Raw genomic sequence first — 26,627 nt, forward strand, 5'->3', positions numbered from 1 at the left:
TTTGAATTAAAATTCCCAGTATTTATTATGTCATTGTGCATATGCAGAACAGTGTTTAAATGGGAACAGCAGTTTGTTGTACCAGTTTAGTATGGAGAGGGAAAACTACTACACATGATGCTTTTAACAGGACCAACTAGTTTATTGGCCAGCACTGCAAGAATTGGAACTTCAAAACTAGCAGTTATAAAATTTGTCAATGAGACAAGAACCCAATTGAATCAGCTCATATTTAAATACACAGCCATCTGCATTCAAATTTGTCAGACATGAGATCTGAAAGGTTCAATATGCATTTTGCCTATTAAAAATGGTTTTCATAAAACAAATTGTTTGCAGGGGGAGGGGAAGAACTTTACAGGTTCTCCACTGAGCTACCACTGTAACTAGAGTAGCTTCAGTCTATCCACATATGAATTCCCATATTCAGCCTGAACAACACCAAGTTTTGGTATAAAAATATAAAAGTAAAAATAGTGCAATGCAAAGTATTTGGTAATGATACAGGAGATTTCATTAGTTTAAATCAGAATAGGCTGTTAATGACTAGATACCAAATATTGAATGTCTCAGTATCTAAACAATTATTTTTCTTCTGCTCAAAGACAATTAAGCCTTTTAAAATATTTTGACATTTATTCTATCCTATCCTCCTCCATTCCCCAGTTGAGGTGCTCCCAAAAACTTTGCCAATGCTACTCTGTGAACAGCTCGCAAGCAAGTATAAAAGCACTCCAGGGTGTTTTATCCACCTATTGGTTCTACATGTTGTGGTACTATCCTAGTGTATTCTTGGCACTTGAACAATCGGATGTGGGCATGAATCAACAGTAGTGGAATGGAGTGTTGCATCAATTGGGCAGTACTGTTCTTGGGAGGGGCAAAAAAGAGGAAGAGACAAAAAAAAGTCTGGGTGGATTAGCAATCTGCCCACTACCATCTAGAACTCGGTTTGACTCTCACCAAAAATAATGGGATGAGAACTTTCTCCGTCAGCTGGAAGTATCCAACATGAAGTGAATTTTGGACAGTCTCAACCCAATTCTTAGCGGACATGAGCTCATAGTTTGGCACTAATCTTGCTCAGAGAAATCACAAAAAGATAGTTTGTAAAAGAAAGAGAAAATTTACACTTGTGCAATAGAATGTTTTTTCAGAGGTTACAGCCACAAAGAAGGAGCTTTACTCTTCACTGTGTCTATTCATAGTTAAACTTTGAGTGCCTGACCCAGACACTGCGAGTAAAATGTAGATGAGTTCCATTCCCTAGTACTGATAGCCTTCAACCTGAACACAAAAGTTCACCATAAGTACATAAATTTCAGAACTGTAAAATAAGCAGATGCTCTACAGAAACTTCAAGTATCGTAGAGATACTGTCACCAGTAACGGATGGATACTCAAAGGGATCCCTCTGGCCTCCATCAAGTTTGCATTCTGCTTTTTGAAATAGTTGTGTAAATGAAGCTTTTAAAAGAAAATGAAACCAGGAAGGTACTCAGTAAACTTATTAATACTTACCTGTGGTCACACTCTCCCGTAACTAAAAAAAAATTGTTGGGAAATGTTATCTTGGCACATATACAGAGAAACTTGGATTTAAGAACTGTTTAGTTAATAGCAACTCCATGTAGGGATAAAGAAATATAAAACAAAACATGACTTGTTATTAAACTACTAGAAAAGTGAAATTTCTGTTTTGATAGAAGCTCCATGATGTGGTGCAGAGCAAATGTAGTTAAATACTAATACAATATGGTTACAGTACTTTTAAGACACTTTATTACTAGTCAATTCTATAGGGGTAGCGGATGGAAATTCAGCTGGGAACTGTATCAACATTGTAACAGTACATTATGTATATAGAGGGTTACAACAATTGTTAATTTTTCTTGAAAATTAATTGAGGAAAGTTAACAGCTGGAAACCATCTGCACACCAATATAGAACATTATGGGATGGGAAAAATGTCTAATTCATGTAATATACACGAAGCCAAAGGATCCCCATTATCTTTACTTAACGCTTGGAAAAAAATACATCTCAGATAAAAGAAAAGATTTTGGTGTGTTATCAGACATATATGCAACACCATTTTAAAATCACTCATTAATTGTGCAAGTAGTTAAATACAGAAGCTTAACATCTTATTTTGGGTTATAAGTTACATTTTTATTTTCTAACAATCTAAGAAGTTTGCAGCCATCAGCAGCTCCAGTGCAATCTCTGGTGCAATTGGAAATTCAGGAATCTCTGTAGAACTGTTGGTGTAGCGAACCTTGTAGGTAAAATACATGCACACTTTTGATAGCACATGGGATGGAATCTCACGAAAATTTACTTCATTCGTTTCATTTTCAGCAAACTGTCCTGAAAGATTAAAAACCAACATCAAAATACTGCATTTAAGATCATGATTAATTCTCAACATGAAATGTTTGATTATAGTGCTGTGGGTCATCTTGACCTCTCAAAACACATCAAGCGATTGTACAGAACTCCTACACATTAAAAAGGTATATAAGTTTGCCTTTTTTGTACAAAACTCTTTCAACTGTAGACTGCCAGCCACTCCAGGAATCAGCAAATTGGAAGGATATTACTAAGATACACACCACTACTGATGTCAACTGCATTACAATTAAAAAGCAGCAGGTTAGCAATTACCAGTAACCATCCTTCCCATCTTGCTGTTCTAACGATGGATACTACTCTTTGGTGTATCCTCCTCCAGCTGGAGGTGTGAGCACTGCTCTTCAGGATTGAAAGTGTCAATGCAGGTTAACTTGGTTTTACTTCCACACAGATATCCAGCATCATTATTTGAGAACTTAAATTCGGCCAAGACTCGAGGCAAACATCCTTCAGGATACAAACAATCTTCCAATCAGTGATCCTGCTGCTTGAGCCAATCCCTGAACTTTCAGTTGGAATTTGCAACCTGAAAGCAAAGTGGAGAGTAATGGGGTACATTTTTTTCCCTTCCTGACCAAAACCCAAATATTTTGTTGCTTAAGCAGCTATTTTAATTTCCAGGAAGCTTTTATACGTAATAATTTGCAATCCAAATCCAGAATCTAGGTTTAACTTTACATAAAAACGTGAGTGATAGGTCTAATAATTCAAATTTAGCTGAATCAAGACCATGGTACTTGCCATGGACATAGTCAAAAAGGAAATAGTCAAATCCCAATCCCACAGGTCTGGCAACTGTAGACTGAGCCAAGCAATGATAGTCTGAGATCTGCTAACCTCGTCACTAATGAACAAACAGAAAACTCTTATGCACTACCACAGTAATTTGTTTCTAGTGAATTCTAGTGTCAGTTGTATATATATTCATATAGACAATACTGAGATATGAAGAAAATAGCAATGCTCTAACATCACTGATTTTGGACATGTACTTGGCAAAAAGCTGGGGCGTGAGATTAAATTGGATAGCTCTTTCAAAGAGCCGGCACAGGCACGACGGGCCGAATGGCCTCCTTCTGTGCTGCAAGAGTATGATTTTTTTCACAAACAATTTCAGATCATAAACCATCTTAAATCATGCCCACTTCCCATCCAGCTAATTGCCTGCTGGGTTTGGGCATTCATCTGCAATTTCAGTCATTGCTAGTTGATCTCCTGTGGCGTGCTCATGGGCAGCCTGAGGTTCAGAACAAGGTTAGTTGCTAAAAGGGCGCTCTATTTAATCTGACCTGTCCCTTTTAAGGCACTGCTCAGATAATCCTTTGTGGAATCATCTAAGTAAGCCTTGCCTGATGTCAATTAGAGGGAAGCTTAAAATAAAAACAGAAAATGCTAGAAATACACAGATCAACTAGTATTTATAAAGATGGAAGCAAAATTAATATTTCACCAATATACCCATCAGATCTGAAAATTCAGGAAAGTTTCTGGAGATTGGCAATTGCTTGTAAATCACCAGCTCCTGCCCCAGCAGAGAGGCCAGGTTATCAGGGTTAGAAAAATCGGCAAGAAGAAAAACTCTTTTTATCAAAACACTTTATATGATTGTTTTATGTTTATTTTGAGGTGCAATTCTGACTAACCATAGGTACTGAAACTACATTTATGCTCAGAGGAGATAGCAACATCTATAATCATTGTACAGTGGTTCCTCTCTGGTTTACAAAAAGAGCAACAGAACTGATGGGCAACCTACTATTTCAGTGCTTAGGTAGATACTGTTGTCTGAGGCTGTGAGCCCTAAAACTCCAAATTAATCTTAATTGATTTAATGGATAATGCAGTGCAGTCCAACTCACAGGAAAGGATGTCAAACAAGTAGATTTATAAAGCTCTGTAGTCAATATTCCTTCTCCAAATTTAGAAACAACAGCTTAAATTTAATGGGGGTCTTAGGATTTTTTTTGAAAGCAGTAAGTTTACATTTTAGCAGATAATACTTTGTGTAAATATGTAAAATGCATTTCATTCCACAGAAACTTAAAAAAAGGGTTTGTAATCCATGTGTTGCCAATTAATAATATTTCTGTATTTAAGTTGTAGTTTCATTATAGTAATGAGTGCGCTTTCATAAAAGTTTTGTTCTGAAAACTAAAGAGAATACTCTGTGTGCATATTAAAGGTTTATCAGATGTTTTTGTTTAAGCACAGAAAAGAGGGAAACAACCCATATATATGAAAAGTTTGCAGTACATTCAGATCAGAATGTATAGCTGCCCTGCAAATTAAAGCATAGGGCTGAGAGATGTCTACAAACAGGGTTGAGAGATTCAACAATGTAGATAATCCCATCTAACTTTAAAGAGGTCATCTTCTAGCTGCTAAGCATCATTTCTGTAGTGCTCAAGGATGGATATAGGGTAGGTATGCTTGGAGAACACTTCCAGGACCTTACTAATTATCTACATATATTGGAAGTTGCCAATGTTAACAATTAAATATTGTAATACTTTTGGAAGCTCATCTTGTAAATAAAGGTGGTTTATTTCATAACAGGAGAAAAAAAACATTTTTGTTTTGTTTCAACAGCAACAACTTACATTTATATATTAATGACCTGGACTTGGGTATAGAGGGCATAATTTCAAAGTTTGCAGATGACACGAAACTCAAATCTAGTAAACAATGTGGAGGATAGTAACAGACTTCAGGAGGACATAGACAGACTGGTGAAATGGGCAGATACATGGCAGATGAAATTTAAAGCAGAGAAGTGTGAAGTGATGCATTTTGGTAGGAAGAATGAGGAGAGGCAATATGAACTAAATGGTACAACTTTAAAGGGGATGCAGGAATGGAGAGACCTGGGGGTGCACACACACAAATCTTTGAAAGTGGCAGCACAAGTTGAGAAGGCTGTTAAAAAAAAAAATCCTGGGCTTTATTAATAGAGGCATAGAGTATAAAAGCAAGGAAGTTATGGTAAACCATTATAAAACACTGGTTAGGCCTCAGCTGGGGTAGTGTGTTCAATTCTGGGAACCACACTTTAGGAAAGATGTCAAGGCCTTAGAGAAGATGCAGAAGAGATTTACTAGAATGGTGCCAGGGATAGGGGACTTCAGTTATGTGGAGAGACTGGAGAAGCTGGGGTTGTTCTCCCTAGGACAGAGAAGGTTAAAGGGAGATTTGATAGATGTGTTCAAAATCATGAACAGTTTTGGTAGAGTAAATAAGGAGAAACCATTTCCAGGGGCAGATGGGTCAGTAACCAGAGGACACAGATTTAAGGTGACCAAAAGAGCCAGAGGCGGCATAAGGAAACTTTTTTTTTAAAAAAGTGAGTTGTAATGGACTCAAATGCATTGCCTGAAAGGGTGGTGGAAGCAGATTCAATAGTAACTTTCAAAAGGGAATTGGATAAATACTTGAAGGGAAAAAATTTACAGGGCTATGGGGAAAGAGCAGGTGAATGAGACTAATTGGATAGCTCTTTCAAAGAGCCAGCACAGGCACAATGGGCTGAATGGCCCCTTCCTGTGCTATACCTACTATGATATAGCGCCTTTAACATAGTAAAACGTCCCAAAGCGCTTCACAGGAGTGTTATCAAGCAAAACTTGACACCGAGCTACATAAGGAGATATTAGGACAGGTGGTCAAAAGCTTGGTCAAAGAGGTATGTTTTAAGGACTTAAAAGGTGGAGAGGTTTAGGAAGGGAATTCCACAGCTTAAGGCCTAGGCAGCTGAAGGCATAGATGCCAATAGTGGAGCGCTTAACATCGGAGATGTGCAATCGACCAGAATTAGAGGAGCGTAAAGATCTCGGAGGGTTGTAGGGCTGGAGGGGATTAGAGATAGTGAGGCACGAGGCCATGGCGGGATTTGAAAACAAGGATGAGAATTTTAAAAATCAAGGTGTTGCCGGACCGGGAGCCAGCGTGGGTCAGTGAGCACTGGGGTGGCGGGTGAACGGGACATGGTGCGAGTTAGGATACAGACCGCAGTTTTGGATTAGCTCAAGTTTATGTGGGGTGGAAGATGGGAGGCCGGCCAGGAGAGTATTGGAATAGTCAAGTCTAGAGATAACAAAGGCATAGATGAGGGTTTCAGTAGCAGATGAGCTGAGGCAGGGTCAGAAACAGGTGATGTTACGGAGGTGGAAGTAGGCAGTTTTGGTGATGGAGTGGATATGGGGTGAGATCATCATCTCAGGAATGTGGGGAGCAGACGAGAGTAAGGAAAAGCAGCCTCCTTTTCCCTGAGAAGCCATGTTTCAAGGATGGAAAGGGAGTGTTTGAAGGAATTAGAAGTTTCAAATGTATGGACACACTGAGCCATGTTTCCCACATGTCACCAATTGCCGATAGTTAAGTGACTGTACAACTTACCAGGGCCACTCAACATAGCTTTAATAGTGCCAGAAGTCAATGCATGTTCTCGCTTTACAATAAATTCATGGCCATCAGAGGAGATCAACTTTACATACATAGCATCGGGGCCTTCACAGCCTCCATAGGTCCTCTCTTCTCCATCTGCAAGATATTAACACAATGTTTAATTAAAGTTATCTACAATTAATTTATTTTCAATCAGTTTAAATCCACTATAAATCAGCATCAAAACACAAGGTTCTAATTAGTAGAAACATTTAATTTACATTACAGACTGAATCAGTGAATTGCAAAGTGTTATTAACTAAATTCTACATTGTGAGACAGATGTTACTACATCAGATTGGATATAACTGACTTGCAATTTTAAAACTTTTAACTCAGCTATAAAATGCTTGAAAGACGTACAACAAAATAATTGTCAAATGACATGATTGAAAGAATTATTTTTAAAACCACAAAAACTAATAAGCAAATGTTAAAGAAATGCATTAGTGGAACTGGACTGTTGTATGGCAGATACCTTCAAATGTCATACATATACAATTCAGTTAGAGGTAGAAATTATAACATTATTTGAATTAAAGTTTTTTTTTTGTTGGAATCACATTTTGATAGGAACAGTATGTTTATGCTGGTTGAAGAGTGCCACCTGAAAGCAAGACCTGGACAACACTGTTGGATCAATAGGCTAACAAGCACACTTGCATTCTTCCGTTTATGCTTATATTAATGACTTCAGCATTGCAAACAAACAGCATTTTTTTAGTTTAAATTAGTTATATACAGATGGACTGCATTGAAATATTATAAAATTCTAAGCAACCCAATTAGCAAGTGAAGTTAGAAATGTTCTTGGGGCGAGGATGAATTCTATGTTCTAGCTGATTGTCGGCGCTGGGGAACTGAAAACTTTAATACACAGTTTAACCATCAAGGCCTCCCAGGTCAGGAGGAGCATGTTTAAGAGCACAGTACAACACTGCCCAGTAAAGTACCCAAGCTCAGAACAATTATTACCATATCAATGTGAATTAGTGGGCCTGGGAGTGCTCCAGGTAACAATGGGTACTCAAAAAGCAGAAAAATGGTCCATTCACTCAACCTTTTTTTAAAAAAATTGTTTTTGGGATGTGGGTGACACTGAAAAGGCAGTAATTATTGCTTTGAGGATGTAAGAGTCAACCACAGTGAACTGGAGTCACATGTAGGCCAAACAAGTAGGTTCCATTCTCTGAATGGTATTAGTGAACCAATTGGGCTTTTACGACAATCAGCTTTCATAGACCTTTTTCTGGTGCCAACCCACAAATTATCAGATTTACTGAATTCAATTTCACAATTTGCCACGGTGGGATTTTAACTCATTGGGCCGGGGGGGGGGGGGGGGGGTTGTAATTATAACCCCCAAGAAAAAGTGGGCTGGGGGCGGGTGGGTAGTAGAAATAGTTGAATTCTTCAGCGGGACCGCAACCTGGCTCCTGCACAGCCACTGCCAGGCTTAACCCAGGGGCATTAGGATACCCGTGTGCAACAGAAACCTGGAAGGCCCGTCCTCAGTTAAAGCCTGCAGGCCAATAACGAAAGGGGCAATGTACCTCACTGCGATAGTTGAGGCACTTAACTTTTTGTGCATTAGAAATATAAAATGAATTTAACCAGATCTGTTTGGGTTTCCCATCGCTTCTGTTCCATGTCAGGTGAAAGCAGGCGAGAAGAGCCGGATCCATGCAGTGAGTGCCCTTAGTGCACTGCTTGTGGGCCTGGAGGAGCAGGAGTGCTCAACAAGCTCACCTGGTGCGATCGGACCACTGCGATCGCCCTCCCTCCCTACTGCCCCGATCTTCCGGCGGCGCTCCACCCACGCCCCGATCTTCCGGCGGCGCTCCACCCACGCCCCGATCTTCCGGCGGCGCTCCACCCACGCCCCGATCTTCCGGCGGCGCTCCACCCACGCCCCGATCTTCTGTTGCTCATTAAGGTCGCAATCGCAGAGCGTGACCTGCCAACTTTACTTCCGGGTTTTGCGTCCAATCATCTCCAGCAGCACCCCCCCCGCCCCCCTGTAAAAATCATGCCCATGATTCCTGATCTAGTACCATAACCACTAGGCTACCGTACCCACATCTCTTATCCTAAGCACAATAAAAATCATTCAGTAAGATTAAAAGTTCTGGTATACTAAACAAAATAGAATTTTTTTTCTAGAACTCTTGTGAATTCAGGCATCAATATAACCATTTTACAGCCTATTGATCCACTAATTGAAACCAATCTAAACATTAATTAGTGAAGTTCTTATTTTCTAGGCAAGCTTTAAATATGATGTACAGCATATACTGATATAGTAAAAAGATACACACTACACAATTTATCATCCAACCACGGTGCCAGGATAATACTTGCCCATTTTTCCTAGAGTGATGAGCTACCAATTTTTCAAAAAATAATTCTTCAGATAGGGTCCTAAAAAGGGAAACAAAAGAAAGAAGTGCGTTACCTGTAAGTTATATAGAGAAATGTGAGCATCATCCAGAAAACCCCCATTATTGCAAGAGAAAGGTTGCTATGGAATGATACCTGTTTGAACCACTTCTCAAAAAAGTGTCTAGCTGATAGCATCAGTATCTAGTTAACAATGTAGCATAGTATTTCAAACTAGAGAGGAGCCTGGAGACAATGGAACTGTTTCTATGGAACTGTGACCTTTTAAGTCGGGTTTTTAAAAAAAGCTTTCCCAGTGTTCCTTGCAAACAGGTGCAATAGATGCATCTCAAAAATGGAACTCACTTTCAGTCAACACATCTACAAGTGCAGTCTGAAACCTCGAACAGTGTTTCACCCCCGAGGGACAAAAACTGATGGAGCAAAAGATACAATTGAATTGGGGCAGGTGACTAAAGGCATAGCTGAAACTCTCATCTCTGCTTTTGTTACCTCCAAACTTGATTACTCCAATGCTCCACTAGCTGGCCTCCCATCTTCCTTAAACTACAGCTCATCTAAAACTCTGCTGTCTGTATCCTATCCCGCATGCCCATCTGTGTGGACTTACATTTGCTCCAATTTGCCCAAGAACTCAAATTTTAAACTCTCATCCTTGTGTTTAAATCCTTCCATGGACTCATCCCTCCCTCTCTCTGCAGCCTCTTCCAGACCCACAACTCCACCTCACCCTCCAAGCTCTTTCATCCTTTGACTCCAGCCTCTGGTGTGCACCCCCTCCTTTCACCCCACCATGGACAGTCATGCCTTCAGCTAATGCTCTTCACCACCTTTAAGACCCTCCTTAACACCCACCTTACTGACATTGCTTTTAGACACCCCTCCTAATCTCTCTTTTTTTAATTCGTTGCCCATTTTTTTCCTTACACTTCTGAAGTGCCTTGAGGCAGGTCAAAGAGGTAAGTTTTAAGTAGTGTCTTAAAGGGAGAGGGGTGGAGAAGCGAAGAGGTTTGGGGAGGGAGTTCCAGAGCTTAGGGCCTAGACAGTTGAAGGCACAACCACCAATAGTGGACCGGAGGAAGGGAAGGGGGGGTGGTGGGGGTGAAGGGGAGGAAGATGTACAAGAGGCCTGAGCTGAAGGAATGCAGAGTTCTTGGAAGGTTGTAGGGCTGGAGGAGGTTGCAGAGATAGGGAAGGGTGAGTCCATGGAGGGATTTGAACACAAGGATGAGAATTTTAAAATTGGTGCATTGGTGGACCAGGAGCCAATGTAGGTCATCAAGCATAGGGGTGATGGGTGAATGGGACTTGGTGCAAATTAGAATGCGGGCAGCAGGGCTTTGGATGAGCTCAAGTTTATGGAGGTAATTTACAAGATAGTTAACGGAAGGGAAATCCAGAATATTACTATAAATTAAATTGCGAGAGTAGGACAAAGGGACACAGGTTCAAGGTAGTCAACGGTAAAGTTAGCACTAATATCAAGAGGTCCTTGAGACACAGTGAAATCAATACGTGGAATAGGCTCCCAGATGCAGCAGTGGAAGTAAACGCCCTGAAACCATTTAAGAACCAATTAGACACCGCAATGGGGGGACTGTAGTTTCTTTCTGGATGGATAAGCTGAGATGGGTTGAATGGTCTCCCTCATATAATTTAATATGGAATAGGATGCAAGCAGTGGAGTTTTGAATGAGTTAAGAGTTTTTGGAGAGTGAAGCTAGTCAGATGGACAAGGAGACTGTTGGGAGAGTTCATGCCTGGGGACAACTGACAAACAGTATCTATCGAAACATTAATCTACCTGTTCCCTTTTCAGATATTGATGCTCCTGCCGTGTATTTCCATTTGCCATTTAAAAAAAACATATCTACCTTTAACATGTTCCAGCGAGCAAAATGCCCCCATTTGCTATTACAGTAAACAGTTTTGTTTTGCTGAAGATCAACATACACTACTATTTCTCCAAGGTAGCCTCTCAGTTTGAGATATATAATCAAACATGCGGCACACTGAAAGAGTGCTTGAGTTCTAATGGCAACGTAAATCCAGATTTTAGTGGATATTGGAATCTGACGTTGGATTAGCTACCTCTTGTGCTGGCCTGCTAAATGTGTCAAGTTAGTTTTGTGTGTCTATGCACTTGCATTGTGACACAAACATGCCAGCACACAGAAATTACTCCATATTCGATTACCAATCCTGGTATTTTCCTATTTATATGGTTACAACTTAGATATGAAAATTATGATTTCAAAATCCCTTTTCAACCCAAGGATGGCGTGTATTGGATTACAATGTAAAGAAAAACAAAATCATACATAATCCAATGCCCTTCTACAATACTCTTAATTCACCATCTCAAGTTATCACCTCGTCTTCACCATAATGCTGTACAGACAACACAATTTAGATGACAAAATTCTACAAATTAATTTTACTGCAGGGTAATTTCATTTCAATGGAGCATCATATGTAAATTTTACATGCTAATCATAATGCTTTGCTGAAATTCTAACGACAATGCTCTTTAAACAACAAGTGTTGATCTCAAAGGGGCAACTGGCTCAGTTAGTTACTAAAACCAACAGTAGGTGAGATATAAGAGCCACAGTAATTAAATCTTAGAGCTTCAGTCAATTACATTATTTCAGCTACAAATTTTAGAATGAGAGGCTAACTACCCTGGTTACACTGCACTTTGGGAACTGGAATAATTCCAAATCTGTTGAAATCTGATGTTTAGGACAAGATTTTGTCAGAAAGTGGGTAAAACTGGAACAAATGTGCATTATGCATTTGGCTACAGTACATCTGCAAATAATTTTTGGTTCAGGGCTGTGCCTCAGAATGCACTACCACAGAATTTGTGATAAAAGTTTTTCACTAAGCACTGTAGCCAGCTGAAATTAAATCTATTTCTGGTGCAACCAGGACCAGGTCAGAGGACACCCCCCTCCCACTCACCAAAGCTGTGTCCAAGCTCCAAATCTGGCAAAGCAAACAACTTCCACCCCCCACCAGAGAAAAGTAGACAGCGTGTAACCTACAATTATTGAACAATTTGTTGGGAGTCCAATATGTTACATCATCCATTAGAAGAAACTCAGACAAAAAAAATTACCAGTTTAGTTACAGCACTTAAAATTGCTTTCCTCAACACGTCTTGGTTTTTAAAACAGTATCAGCAACGTGACCTTTACTTGCCCCATTTATAATTAGTCTCAATTTGAAAAAAACACATGCAAGTACATGTGACATCCTCCCTGGAGTCCAACACAAGTGGTTTCAATGAGATTGCAACAGAGATAGCACACCACCTGCTTTCACATTATTTTAACTTGAATAAAATCATGATGTTGACACTTGGAAAAATTCCACACTTTAGCCTGTGGCGCAGTGTTCATTTAAAAAAATTAACTGATTTTCAAGTGGCACATCGAAAAAATCCCCACATACCTTTTATTAAAAAAGCGCTTCAAAATCATTTGAGTAAATGGGGCACAAAAACTAAGTGCCAGAAATACATTTACAGAATTAATAGGACAATTGTGTATGACAATGGTTTGTCAACAGTCATTTGGTGCCTCAGAAATATCTGTTTGAACTTCCAAAAACAATTCGAAATATATCTATTGGTCCGGTTTCTCCTTAGTCAAAATTCCAAGTTTGGTTTGAACAAGGCAAATATTACCATTGTAAAAACAAAATTCCAGGCTTCACTGATCAGATCCATTGATACTTTTAATATACTTCCAATTTATATAAGCACATGGACATGCTGAATCATTATGAAACACTTCACATAATGAGTTAATCCTTCAAGTACGGTAAGTTATGTTGATAGAATTGCTAAAATGGCAATCTTACCAACTTGCCAAAGTGTTTTTTGGTGCAGAAATACTTAAGGATAAGATGTTATTCTTGAGCATTCAAGATACTTTCAACTTTTTTTTTCCTTCTTCAATAAATTCTCTTCCCACCACCCATCTCCTCTCCTATAGGCAATAACTCCTTGCTGGCTTCTGGAGCCCCAGTTGACCTCCAATACATCGCCATACAAGCCCAGGCAGCCAGTGTCAACAGGCTATTTAACCGCTGGTGGGGAGTTTCATCACAGACAAAACCTATTCTGTCATCACACTTGCACACTTCCAGCAGATGTCACATATTAATCAGAACTGGCTAATTTTCCCACCTAACCCAGGAGGGCCAAAAACCCAGTGCTGGCACCCCAGTTGTGATCAACACAGGTTAGGGAACAAATTTGGGATCTTCCCGATACTTATTTCTCAGCAACCTCACTGACTTCCAGCCATCAAAACAGCCCTTCTCTTTTTTTAAAATAAAGATTTTTTTTTAAAAAGAGGAACGTGTGTGTTTTTTTCCCTTTCATTTTTTGTACTTTTATCCTCTTCTCTGGCTTGACAACTGCAGCTGGGTGTAGCTTGCTCCCAGGATGGCACCAAAGCATGACTGTCCCTTCCCATTTACCTTCCTCCTGATGGGAGATGCAACAGTCTCTGTTCAATTTCTAAATAAATAAGCTTTTTTAAAAATAAAAATCCCACTGCAGTTAGTCTCTGAATTGGGATTGCCAACTTATAGCTAGTGATTCAGGATGGGGAAACACTACTCTGCGAGAAAGAAAGACAAATCAAACCAGACGGACCACTTAGCTGTGACCTAGGTATTGAACCAGTACACGACAAAGGTGTACACAGCCCAGTTGACTTTGCAAAGTCCTCCTCACAAACATCCGGGAACTGGTGCCAAAGCTGGGCTAGTCAAGCCACAGCCTGACAGTCAAAATCACAGAATCATACCTTTCACCCCTATGCCTGGGGATGTACTGCTCCACTGGCAGGACAGACCCACTAAAGATGGAGCACAGTGTACAGTCGGGGGAGTGGGAGTGCCATGGGTGTCCTCAAAATTGACTCTGGACTCCATGAAGTTTGACGGGTTCAGGTCAAACCTCCTGCTGATTATCACCTACAACCCTCCCTCAGCTGATGAATCAGTACTCTTCCATGATGCTCACTACTTAGAGGAAGCACAGGGGTAGCAAAGGCACAGGACCTACATTGGGTGGGGACTTCTATGTCAATCACCAAAAGTGGCTCAGTAGCACCACCACTGACCAAGTTGGTCAAGTCCTGAAGGATATAGATGCCAGACTGGGCTTGCAGCAGGTGGTGAAAGAACCAAAATGAAGGAATAACCTACTTACATAAGAACATAAGAAATAGGAGCAGGAGTAGGCCAATCGGCCCCTCGAGCCTGCTCCACCATTCAATAAGATCATGGCTGATCTGATCCTAACCTCAAATCTAAATTCATGTCCAATTTCCTGCCCGCTCCCCGTAACCCTTAATTCCCTTTACTTCTAGGAAACCGTCTATTTCTGTTTTAAATTTATTTAATGATGTAGCTTCCACAGCTTCCTGGGGCAGCAAATTCCACAGACCTACTACCCTCTGAGTGAAGAAGTTTCTCCTCATCTCAGTTTTGAAAGAGCAGCCCCTTATTCTAAGATTATGCCCCCTAATTCTAGTTTCACCCATCCTTGGGAACATCCTTACCGCATCCATCCGATCAAGCCCCTTCACAATCTTATATGTTTCAATAAGATCGCCTCTCATTCTTCTGAACTCCAATGAGTAGAGTCCCAATCTACTCAACCTCTCCTCATATGTCCACCCCCTCATCCCCGGGATTAGCCGAGTGAACCTTCTTTGTACTGCCTCGAGAGCAAGTATGTCTTTTCTTAAGTACGGACACCAAAACTGTATGCAGTATTCCAGGTGTGGTCTCACCAATACCTTATATAACTGCAGCAATACCTCCCTGTTTTTATATTCTATCCCCCTAGCAATAAAAGCCAACATTCCATTGGCCTTCTTGATCACCTGCTGCACCTGCATACTAACTTTTTGATTTTCTTGCACAAGGACCCCCAGATCCCTTTGTACTGCAGTACTTTCCAGTTTCTTGCCATTAAGATAATAACTTGCTCTCTGATTTTTCCTGCCAAAGTGCATAACCTTACATTTTCCAATATTGTATTGCATCTGCCAAATCTCCACCCACTCACCCAGCCTGTCTATATCCCCCTGTAGGTTTTTTATGTCCTCCTCACTCTCTACTTTCCCTCCCATCTTTGTATCATCTGCAAACTTTGATATGTCACACTTGGTCCCCTCCTCCAAATCATTAATATAGATTGTAAAGAGTTGGGGACCCAGCACCGACCCCTGCGGAACACCACTGGCTACTGGTTGCCAGTCCGAGAATGAACCATTTATCCCAACTCTCTGGTTCCTGTTAGATAACCAATCCTCCACCCATGCCAGAATATTACCCCCGATCCAGTGATTCTTTATCTTGAGCAATAATCTTTTATGTGGCACCTTGTCGAATGCCTTCTGGAAGTCTAAATACACTACGTCCACTGGTTCCCCTTTATCCACCCTGTACGTTATGTCTTCAAAGAACTCAAGCAAATTTGTCAGACATGACTTCCCCTTCATAAAGCCATGCTGACTTTGTCCTATTAAATTACGTTTATCCAAATGTTCCGCGACTGTCTCCTTAATAATAGACTCCAAAATTTTACCCACCACAGATGTTGACCTCGTCCTCACCAATCTAGCAATCACAAATGCATCTATGATAGCACTGCTAGGAGTGATCACCGCACAGTCCTTGTGGAGACCAAGTCCCGTCTTCACACAGAGGACACCCTTCATCTTGTCTTGTAGCACCAGCACCGTGCTAAGTGAGATAGATTAACAGATCTAAAAGCTCAAAACTGCTAGTCAGGATATGTGACTTGGAGATGATGGTGTTCCCGTGCACCTGCTACCCTTGTCCTTCATGCACCATGTGATTTACCTATCTTTAGAATGGGAGTCAGATGACCAAATGTAATACGTACTATGCAGCTAAACAGGAAAGTTCTAGGCTAGACTCCTAGTCTGCTCGGTGTTGGCAATCTTAGCCAGGCTGAATGTACTACAATAGGGTTCAGTGCCCCAGGGCTAAGGGTGGGAAAGAAACTACCGACCAGGGTTTTCACTCTGATCACTGCTCAGTGATGTCTGCTGGAACTGTGCATGGTCTGTAATGGCTTCCTCTCGTATTTGAATAGCCTATTAATGCCAGACTCGCATACAAAGAGCTGCCACCTGGGAAAGGCATCAGATGCCTGCTGGCACATGTAGATCGAAAGCCCAGTGGAAGTCACCAAAATCAGCAAAAAGGGCGAAAACACAGAAGAAATTGGGGTGTCTTTTTCAATCAATACTCAAAAGATAAGGCCACTGTGGGGGCGTGCCTTGGAGCGCATTCTTTTAATTAGAAGCAAATAAGTCCTTTTAGTAATGATATTTTTCTTCCCTCGCTCTTTCAGCTACATTTTTTTGGGTAGAAACATAGAAAACAGGAGCAGGAGTAGGCCATTCGGCCCTTCGAGCCTGCTCCGCCATTCAATATGATCATGGCCGATCCTCTATCTCAATACCATATTCCCACTCTCTCCCCATACCTCAAGGGGTAGGAGGAATTTTAGGGTGTACTCATGACTACAGTTGACTTTGATTAAACTGACACCGAGTGTGTTATCTGGGCTAAATAAATCTGCACAGGAAGATCAGTGCAGCTTATTCACCGCTGAATTAGTTTTGTTTCTTTTCAACTTTTGTTCATGCATTCACTGTTTATGCCAGACAATATATTTGCAGAAATTTTTTTCAGGCCATTAACAAGTACAAATACTGAGCAGTAATGGGATCGAACCCTAGTTTACAGCATAGGAGGCGGCCATTGGCTCATCACATTTTTTGCTGAGTCTGCAGAAAAAAATCCAAAAACTAATCCCACTGCCCTGCTCTCTCCCCATAATTCTGTGTCTTCTTCAGATTCAAATACTTATTCACTCTTCCCTGAAAAGGTGCAATGGTCTTTGGCTCAACTGCTTTACATAGCAAAACATTCCTTGCTCCAGCAACGCTCTGTATAGAGAAATTTCTAAGCGCTCTCCTCACTTCCTTGGTGACAATTTTAAATTGACGACTCTTCGTCACTGATTCCCCAATCAGAGGAAATAGTATTCCCATATTCGCTCAATCAAAACCTCCCAAAAATTCAAAAAAATCTCTTAAATCTCTTTTTAGCCTTCTCTGCTTCATTGGAGATAGTCCCACTATCTCAACTCTCTCCTCATAACTATAGTTTCTCATCTCTGACATCATCCTGGTGAATTTACGCTGCATATGCTTCTATAGCTTTACTGTGCTTTCTATAATGGGGCATCCAAAACTGTACACACTGCTCTAACTGTGGCCCAACCATTGCTATTTACAAATTTATTAGTCCTCTTACTCTTGTATTCTATTCCCCAATTTATAAAACCTGTAAAGGAAAAATAATTCAGATCACAGGTCTGCTGCAAAATTATGTGCGATGTACAGAAAGTGGGTCTAGTTTATGCTGACACCAATTCAGAATTTGTAATGACAAATGGAGATCAGATTCTGGAACAGGTCCAACCTTTACCACTGTACTTTGGTGGGAGGGGGAAGGGGTAAACAAGGCAATCAGCATATAGAACAAATTGTATTAAACATGCAACAACCTGGGGTTTTTACTGCTAGTTAATCGATTTGGGTATTGAATTTTTAAAATGTAATTTCACAACTATTTTTTCAAACCTGCTGGCCATTCAGTGTCTAAATCCAATATACATTTTAAATATTATTTTTTTCCTGGTACCAGGAATTCTCCATGGAATAACCTAACAAGTGAATTGTAAATTAGATGCAAGCAAAACACCTCGTTAATTATTACAAGCTGAAGATACTGCTCAAGACATTACATAAACTCACCAGAAAAATCATTACAATGCACATGATCGTGAACCCCCATTCTTGCTGAGCTCCACCTGTCCCCCAGCATTATCAATTTTCAAATCCCTCCAGTCATGTCCAACCTTGACTGAGCAATTTCTTCCAGCTATACATCCCAGCAGCAACCTTCACTCCAACTCTGGCTTACTGCTCATCTTTGCTTTCTCTTCTCTACTGTCAATCCTTCAGTCACTCTCTATCTCGTCATTTCTCTTGAAATGCATCTCTTTGTTGCCCTAATTCTACCCATCTGTACTTTGTTTCTCCTCATTAAGCACCATGAAACGCTTTCTTACGCAAGGGACACTTTACAAGATTAAGTTATTTCCTACAGAAAAAATCTTCACAGAAATGCTTTGTTATACATAAACTTGTAAAAATTCAAATAACCCTACATTACACAAATGAACAAAAATGATTCTACACAATTACAGTACACCACACAAAGTAGGTCCTTCATTTTCCAACCTTTCAATTATTGGAATGTTATTAATTTGCCAGCACAAAGACTACCACACAGATCCCAGTGCAATACAACATTTGGCTCATTGGATCCACAAACTAAAATGACATTGCACTGGGACCCATGTAATAGTCTGTGTAATAGCACATTGATGTTATGTGCCAGATCCAGTGTTACCTAATCTGCTCTTAAACATTTTGGTGAATAATATGCTTTTGCTCTGAACATCTCCAAAGAATTTGACAATGCAAGATACTCCGTACTTCTGAATTAGTTACTAACGTCGCCTCCACTAAAGCTATATTTGTAGCTATTTAGTTTCCTCTCAAATTACACTGCAGTTTATGGCTCATCCTCTAGATTTTTTCCATTAGCTCAAGGATTCCCAGGGTTAACAATGCCCTTTTCCACTCATCATCCAACTCTATTCACTCTTTTGCTTCTGATTCCAATCTATAATCAACTTAATTCAGATTGCCCTTCTTATGTCCACACAATCATTTCAGTGCAATGATTGAATCAATATCTCTAAATCTCTTTCATGCCGTGAGGGGCCTATGAAAAGCTTTCCTATCCAGCAAATTTATTTGCGATTTGCAAATCTTACCAACAGCTACCACCTTTGATGAATCCCCCTCCTTGCTTGATCCTTCTGCACTTATGAATATTCTTAGCCTAACTGTCTCCTCTCACCTCAAATGGATCGCCTATCTGAATAGCAACTTGCCCATGCCAAGTCCATATTATGCAAAACTCAAAAACCATGCTTCACCAAGACCACCTACCCCCACCTCACTAGCACTGCCCATAAGCTTTCTGCCATGCTTTCATCACCTCCTAACTCAACCTGAATTATCTCATTTATAGTTTACAGGACCTTGCTTTGCACATTTCAAAAAAGTAAATCATTGTCTGTAAAGTTATATACGTACACACGTACATACATATGGGGCAAGTTTGTTCTTGCTTCACATATCAACAAACGCACCAAATGTTATGGTTCTGGGCCATGCAGAGCAGGTAGGTTATCAGTTTGATCTCAGGTTGGATAGAAATGGGCCACTAAAATTAGACTGCTTGTGGAATAGTGCTCTAGATTCAGAAGTCAAATTGCAATTCAGTGATTCCAGCTACAAGAGTATATAGTTAAAGGGTGAGGACAGGACCAAGCTTAGCTGTGATTTCCTTCCCAGTATGGTCAAATTCACTGTCTAGGCACACAAACGAGAGGAGGAGGTTCCGTGAACATCCCCATCCTTAATGATAGCAGAGTTCAGCACGTGAGTGCAAAAGACAAGGCTGAAGCACTTGCAACCATCTTCAGCCAGAAGTGCAAAGTGGATGATCCATCTCGGCCTCCTGCCGATATCCCCACCATCACAGAAGCCAGTCTTCAGCCAATTCGATTCACTCCACATGATATCAAGAAACGGCTGAGTGCACTGGATGCAGCAAAGGCTATGGGCCCCGACATCATCCCGGCTGAAGTGCTGAAGACTTGTGCTCCAGAACTAGCCGCGCCTCTAGCCAAGCTGTTCCAGTACAGCATCAACACTGGCATCTACCCAACAATGTGGAAAATTGCCCAGGTATGTCTTGTCCACAAAAAGCAGGAAAAATCCAATCCGGCCAATTACCGCCCCATCAGTCTACTCTCAATCATCAGCAAAGTGATGGAAGGTGTCGTTGACAGTGTTATCGTTGCACTTACTCACAAATAACCTGCTCACCGATACTCAGTTTGGGTTCTGCCAGGACCATGTGGATCCAGAACTCATTACAGCCTTGGTCCAAACATGGACAAAAGAGCTGAATTCCAGAGGTGAGGTGAGAGTGACTGCCCTTGACATCAAGGCAGCATTTGACTGAGTGTGGCATCAAGGAGCCCTAGTAAAATTGAAGTCAATGGGAATGAGGAGGAAAATTCACCAGTGGCAGGAGTCATACCTAGCACAAAGGAAGATGGTAGTTGTTGTCGGAGGCCAATCATCTCAGCCCCAGGACATTGCTGCAGGAGTTCCTCAGGGCAGTGTCCTAGGCCCAACATCTTCAGCTGCGTCATCAATGACCTTCCCTCCATCATAAGGTCAGAAATGGGGATGTTCGCTGACGATTGCACAATGTTCAGTTCTATTCGCAACCCCTCAGATAATGAAGCTGTCCGTGCCCGCATGCAGCAAGACCTGGACAACATCCAAGCTTGGGTTGATAAGTGGCAAGTAACGTTTGCACTAAGCAATGCCCATCTCCAACAAGAGAGAGTTTAACCACCTCCCCATGACATTCAATGGCATTACCATCGTCGAATCCACCATCGACATCCTGGGGGTCACCACTGACCAGAAACTTAACTGGACCAGCCATATAAATACTGCGGCTACAAGAGCAGGTCAGAGGCTGGGTATTCTGCAGCGAGTGACTCACCTCCTGACTCCCCAAAGCCTTTCCACTATCTACAAGACACAAGTCAGGAGTGTGATGGAATACTCTCCACTTGCCTGGATGAGTGCAGCTTCAACAACACTCAAGAAGCTCGACACCATCCAGGACAAAGCAGCCCGCTTGATTGCCACCCCATCCACCACCCTAAACATTCACTCCCTTCACCATTGGCGCAACATGGCTGCAGTGTGCACCATCTAGAGGATGCACTGCACCAACTCGCCAAGGCTTCTTCGACAGCACCTCCCAAACCCGTGACCTCTACCACTTAGAAGGACACGGGCAGCAGGCATATGGGAACAACAACATCTGCACGTTCCGTCCAAGTCATATACCATCCCGACTTGGAAATATATCGCCGTTCCTTCATCGTTGCTGGGTCAAAATCCTGGAATTCCCTACCTAACAGCATTGTGGGAGAACCTTCACCACACAGACTGCAGCGATTCAAGAAGGCTGCTCACCACCACCTTCTCAAGGGCAATTAGGGATGGGTAATAAATGCTGGCCTTGCCAACGACGCCCACATCCCATGAATGAAAAAAAATGAACAATGGGATGGGGTATGAGAGAGCTGGTGATCTACAGCCCAGCAGGAGTCACCATTTTCACCTAGAAAATTGCAGAGGCTCTGGCCACAATCTTCCAACCTCCTTAGATATGGGAGTGATGCCTGAGGACTGCAAATGTTACAACCCTATTCAAAAAAGGGGAGGGATAAACCCAGCAACTACAGGCCAGTCAGCCTAACATCGGCGGTGGGGAAACTTTTAGAGACAAGAAAATAAGAAATAGGATCAGGAGTAGGCCATATGGCCACTCGAGCCTGCTCCGACATTCAATAAGATCATGGCTGATGATCTTCCTCAACTCCACTTACCTGCCCTATTCCCATATCCCTTAATCCGGGACAAAATGAATTGGCACTAGGAAAAATATGAGGTAATAAATGAAAGCCAGCATGGATTTGTTGAAGGCAAATCGTGTTTGTCTAACTTGATTGAGCTCTTTGATGAAGTAATGGAGAGGTTTGATGAGGGTATGCGGTTGATATGTAAATGAACTTTCAAAAGGCGTTTGATAAAGACTTGTTAGCAAAATTGAAGCCCATGGGATTAAAGGGGTAGTGGCTGCATTGATACGAAATTGGCTAAGGGACATAGAGCCAATGGTTGCTTATCAGACTGGAGGGAAGTGTGCAGTGCTGTCCCCCAGGGGTTGGTGTTGGGACCACTGCTCTTTTTAATGACCTGGAGTTGGGTACACATGGCATGGTTTCAAAGCTTAAAGACTCATTTAAAAAGTACCTGAATGTGCACTTGAAGTGCCATAGCCTACAGTTATATTAGATCTGTATAAAACACCAGTCAGGCCACAGCATGAGTACTGTGTACAGTTCTGGTCACCACATTACAGGAAAGATGTGATTGCAATAGAGAGGATATAGAGGAGATTTACGAGGATGCTGCCAGGGCTGGAGAATTTTAGCTATGAGAAAAGATTGGATAGGCTGGGGTTGTTTTCTTTGGAACAAAGGAGGCTGAGGGGAGGTTTAATTGAGGTGTATAAAATTATGACGGGACGATATAGAGTGGATAGGGAGGACCTATTTCCCTTAGTAGAGAGGTCAGTGACCAGGCGGCACAGATTTACAGTAATTGGTAGAAGGATTAGAGGGAAGCTGAGGAGAAATGTTTTCACCCAGAGGGTGGGGTAGGGTTCTGGAACTCACTGTCTGAAAGGATGGTAGAGGCAGAAACCCTCAACTCATTTAAAAAGTACATGGATATGCACTTCAAGTGCCATAACCTACAGGGCTACGGACCAAAAGCTGGAAAGTGGGATTAAGCTGGATAGCTCTTTTCGACCGGCATGGACACAATGGGCCGAATAGCCTCCTTCTGTGCCATAACTTTCTATGACTCTATAATGACATGAAACTCGGAAACGTAGCAAACAGTAGGGAGGATAATAACAGACTTGAAGAGGACATAGACAGACTGGTGAAACGGGCAGACACGTGGCAGGTGAAATTTAACGCAGAGAAGTGTGAAATGATTCATTTTGGTAGGAAGAATGAGGAGACAATACAAACTAAATGGTACAATTTTAAAGGGGGTGCAGGAACGGATACACCTGGGGATGTATGCATACAAGTCTTTGAAGATGGCAGGACAAGTTGAAAAGGCTGTTAAAACGGCAGACGGGATCCGTGGCTTTATAAATAGAGGCATAGAATACAAAGCAAGGAAGTTATGCTAAACCTTTACAAAGCACTGGTTGGACCCCAGCTGGAGTACAGTAGCCAATTCTGGACACCACACTTTAGGAACGACGTCAAGGCCTTAGAGACGGTGGAGAGGAGATTTACTAGAATGGCACCAGGGATGAAAGACTTCAGTTACGTGGAGAGATTACAAAAACTTGCATTGTTCTCCTTAGAGCAGAAAAGGTTAAGGAGAGATTTGATAGAGGTCTTCAAAATCATGATGAGTTTTGATAGAGTAACTAAGGAGAAACTGTTTCCACTGGCAGAAGGGTTGGTAACCAGAGGACACAGATTTAAGGTAATGTGCAAAAAAAACCAGAGGCGACATGAGGAAAAACATTTTAGGCAGCGAGTTGTTGTGATCTGGAATGCACTGCCTGAAAGGGTGGTGGAAGCAGATTCAATACTAACTTTCAAAAGGGAATTGAATAAATACTTGGAGAGAAATTTGCAGGGCTACAGGGGAAGAACAGGGGAATGGGACTAATTGGATAGCTTTCAAAAAGCTGGCACAAGCACGATGGGCCAAATGGCCTCCTTTTGTGCTGTATCATTCTATGATTCTAGGAGGGGAGAAAACTGAAATAAAAATGTCCTCATTGCTAAAGTACAATTTGTTCCACTGTGTCACTGCTTTATCAGTTCATACAGAATCCATGTACAAAGATTCTTGATCCCACATTTGTACAGAAAAATCCTAGATCAGATTAGTTGCTGCTAACACAACATTCAGGAAACCAAAACTCCCTGCTCTTCTTCAAACAACAGCCACCGGAGGCAAATAGAACCTCAGTTTAACATCTCATCGAAGAGGCGGCAATGCAGCACTCTTTCGGCACTGCAATGAAGTACCAGCTTAGATCAGATGCCCCAGTCCTGGAGTGGGAAGTGAGCCTAATATATTTTCTAATAGGCGAGAGTGCTATTGAGTTAAACATATATAAAGGTGCAATGTACATGCAGACATTCACACACTATGGTACATTTTGGAAAATAAGAACCATCAACACTCGGATTAACATGAAAAGCAGCGTCAGCCTGATTGAGAAAACGCCAGTGACTGGCACCGCTTCAATCACGGTGACTGAACATGTTTTACCCTCCCGACAGGTCACTAAAGGGCAAGACCCCCGAAAACCCCCCGCCAAAAAAGAAAAATAGAAAACTCAGTGATCACCTACAGGTTCGTTACTAAAGACCAGCTGCCGGGCCCCGGGCCCCGGTCCAGTCACCAGCCGCTGATAGGAAGGGGTACGGCTCTAACACAGGGGCCAGGGACGGCGCTCGGGGCCTGCGCTGCTTTATCAAGAGCCCGAGAGCGGTAGCGGGCACCGAGAGCCGCGCCCCCGGCCCGCACTGCAATAAACACCACCGGCAACTTCCTGCCCCCGCCCGCCCGCACCCCCCGAACTGGCTGATTTGAGAGAGAGAAAGACGGACGTTTACCAAGAAACGGCGCCGACCCACGGCCTCCTCCTCCTCACAATCCGACCGGAGCTCTGACCCGGAAACACACCAACCACTTCCTCCTCGGTCACCAACCCAGGTCAGCGCGAAAGAATGAAACCTTGAATTCCTTCACTCGCTCTGCGCACATCTGATCTCAGCGGGGCTCCGTGTTATCGCTTTCTTTCCGTTGTTTGTAGAAATTGAGCCCCCCTCCCCCTCCTCCGGACGATGTCTGTGGGGCGGGACCGTTACATGTCAATCACATTGAATCAGCAGGATGTTCCGGAGTGGGGCAGTGCAGCAGCTGGACAGGCTACAGTGAGGGATTATTACTGGAGTCACCAAAACTGGGCTGGGCAGGCAGGGCGCTTCCACCGTTTAAGCAAGCGGAACTTGGGGGGGAAAAAAACGCACAGGAAAAGACCAGTCGGTCCATCCAGCCTGTCCCATACAAATATGATTCCTCCCCTCCACCAGTGGGGATCTGGGGTGGAGAGTGTTGCACGGAGCAGACCCACCTAATAGGTTTTTAAGTTATTTTACGGACTCCCATACCGCCTGTAGCCCTTGCGGCCCGGATGAAACCGTTTTCCATATGTTAAACGTGAGAAGTTGCAGCCCCTCTTCCATTATTTGCATAGGCTGCTCCTTAACTTCTGGATCCACTTTGGTCCCATGCTCCTGATCTTTGGCTGCCCAGTGCAGAGGGGGGGAGGGGACGGGTAGGTCGGAGGACCTCCTCGTGGGTCTGCTCCTGGGCTTGGCCAAGGTGGTCGTCTGCAGGTCCAGGTTGGAAGCAACCCATGGGGGAGGTCACTCTGGCTGCCTGCCTTTCTTCCGCGGTCTTGTCCACTGCCGGGGGGGACGGGTGGGTCGGAGGACCTCCTCGTGGGTCTGCTCCTGGGCTTGGCCAAGGTGGTCGTCTGCAGGTCCAGGTTGGAAGCAACCCATGGGGGTAGTCACTCTGGCTGCCTGCCTTTCTTCCACGGTCTTGTCCACGGCGGGTGGCTCTGGAGAAGGAGCATGTGGTGTCTGCCAGTATGCTTAATGACTTCTGCCACCGGTGGGCACCGCAGGGACTGGAGCGTATAGTGGACACTGGTAATAATATTATTTAAATTTATAAGTCTCCTTTGTTTTAGGGGTTAAGTTCTTAAAGGGGCACTTTTGTTTGGTTTTTGGTTGATGACACAGGTGCAAGCCAGTGTCTTTTTGGTTATTTTAGAAAAGGCATACAGACATGGCGCAGCCTACATGCACCAACATACCCACCCCCCCCCCCACCCCACCCCACACGCACTTTAAATCTCCTGGGAGAGGCGAAAAAACTTTAGGCCAATTTGGAAAATACTCATGAGGCTTGAAATTGCCTGGGGACAGTAATGGTGCATCAATATCGCAAAGTCTGATTGACAGGGCAAAAGTCCCAGGAAATTATGGTGTAAGTAACTTAAACCATTACTTACACCACTCCATAATTTTCTGAGACTTTTGCGCTGCTCTGCCCTTTTCCCTCACAGAAACAGTTGAACAGTTAACTATCATACTTCATCCCATTAAAATCAACGGTGAGAACAAGTTTGCTGAATTAAAGCCACTGAGATTGCTACTGTCACTTAGATCATTGCAGAATAGCACTGGTCAGGTGAGTATACAGGAATCATAACAAAAACAAATTTAAAAGAGGCAACATCAGCCCAAAAATTGCTGGGGTGGCCCATCTCGCAGCTAGCGCCTTGAATTGGATTTTTGCCTCTCCCTTCAGATCGTAATATTTTTGCACTGCAAATTGCTGAAAATGCAAATTGATAATGGTGCGGTGATGTCAACGGGGCATCTG

At 42.4% G+C, this 26,627-nt stretch overlaps 1 protein-coding gene across 3 annotated transcripts; it reads right to left on the minus strand.

The window, feature by feature from the left end:
- eloca (elongin C paralog a) lies at positions 1-25,010 on the minus strand. Of its 3 annotated transcripts, none has more exons than XM_067980469.1 (4): positions 24,785-25,010; positions 9,217-9,276; positions 6,808-6,951; positions 1-2,370 (listed from the first exon to the last, which is right to left on the minus strand). In XM_067980469.1, exons 2-4 carry the CDS (start codon positions 9,218-9,220, stop codon positions 2,180-2,182), a joined length of 339 nt encoding a protein of 112 aa, XP_067836570.1. In that variant the 5' UTR covers positions 9,221-9,276; positions 24,785-25,010; the 3' UTR covers positions 1-2,179. The 3 variants fall into 3 exon arrangements, with proteins under 3 accessions (XP_067836570.1, XP_067836573.1, XP_067836575.1); XM_067980472.1 differs by having other exon boundaries at positions 24,779-25,010; XM_067980474.1 differs by lacking the exon at positions 24,785-25,010 and adding an exon at positions 15,879-15,966.
- Positions 25,011-26,627: the final 1,617 nt, after the last annotated feature.

The sequence above is a fragment of the Heptranchias perlo genome, chromosome 3, assembly GCF_035084215.1.
Source record: "Heptranchias perlo isolate sHepPer1 chromosome 3, sHepPer1.hap1, whole genome shotgun sequence".
NCBI lineage: Eukaryota > Metazoa > Chordata > Chondrichthyes > Hexanchiformes > Hexanchidae > Heptranchias > Heptranchias perlo.

Bases quoted from the DNA above. Each gene is read 5' to 3' on its own strand.
- eloca (XM_067980469.1), bottom strand. The intron at 2,371-6,807 runs GTAAGTTGTACA...TTAATCTTTCAG, and splicing joins AGCTATGTTGAGTGGCCCTG to GACAGTTTGCTGAAAATGAA.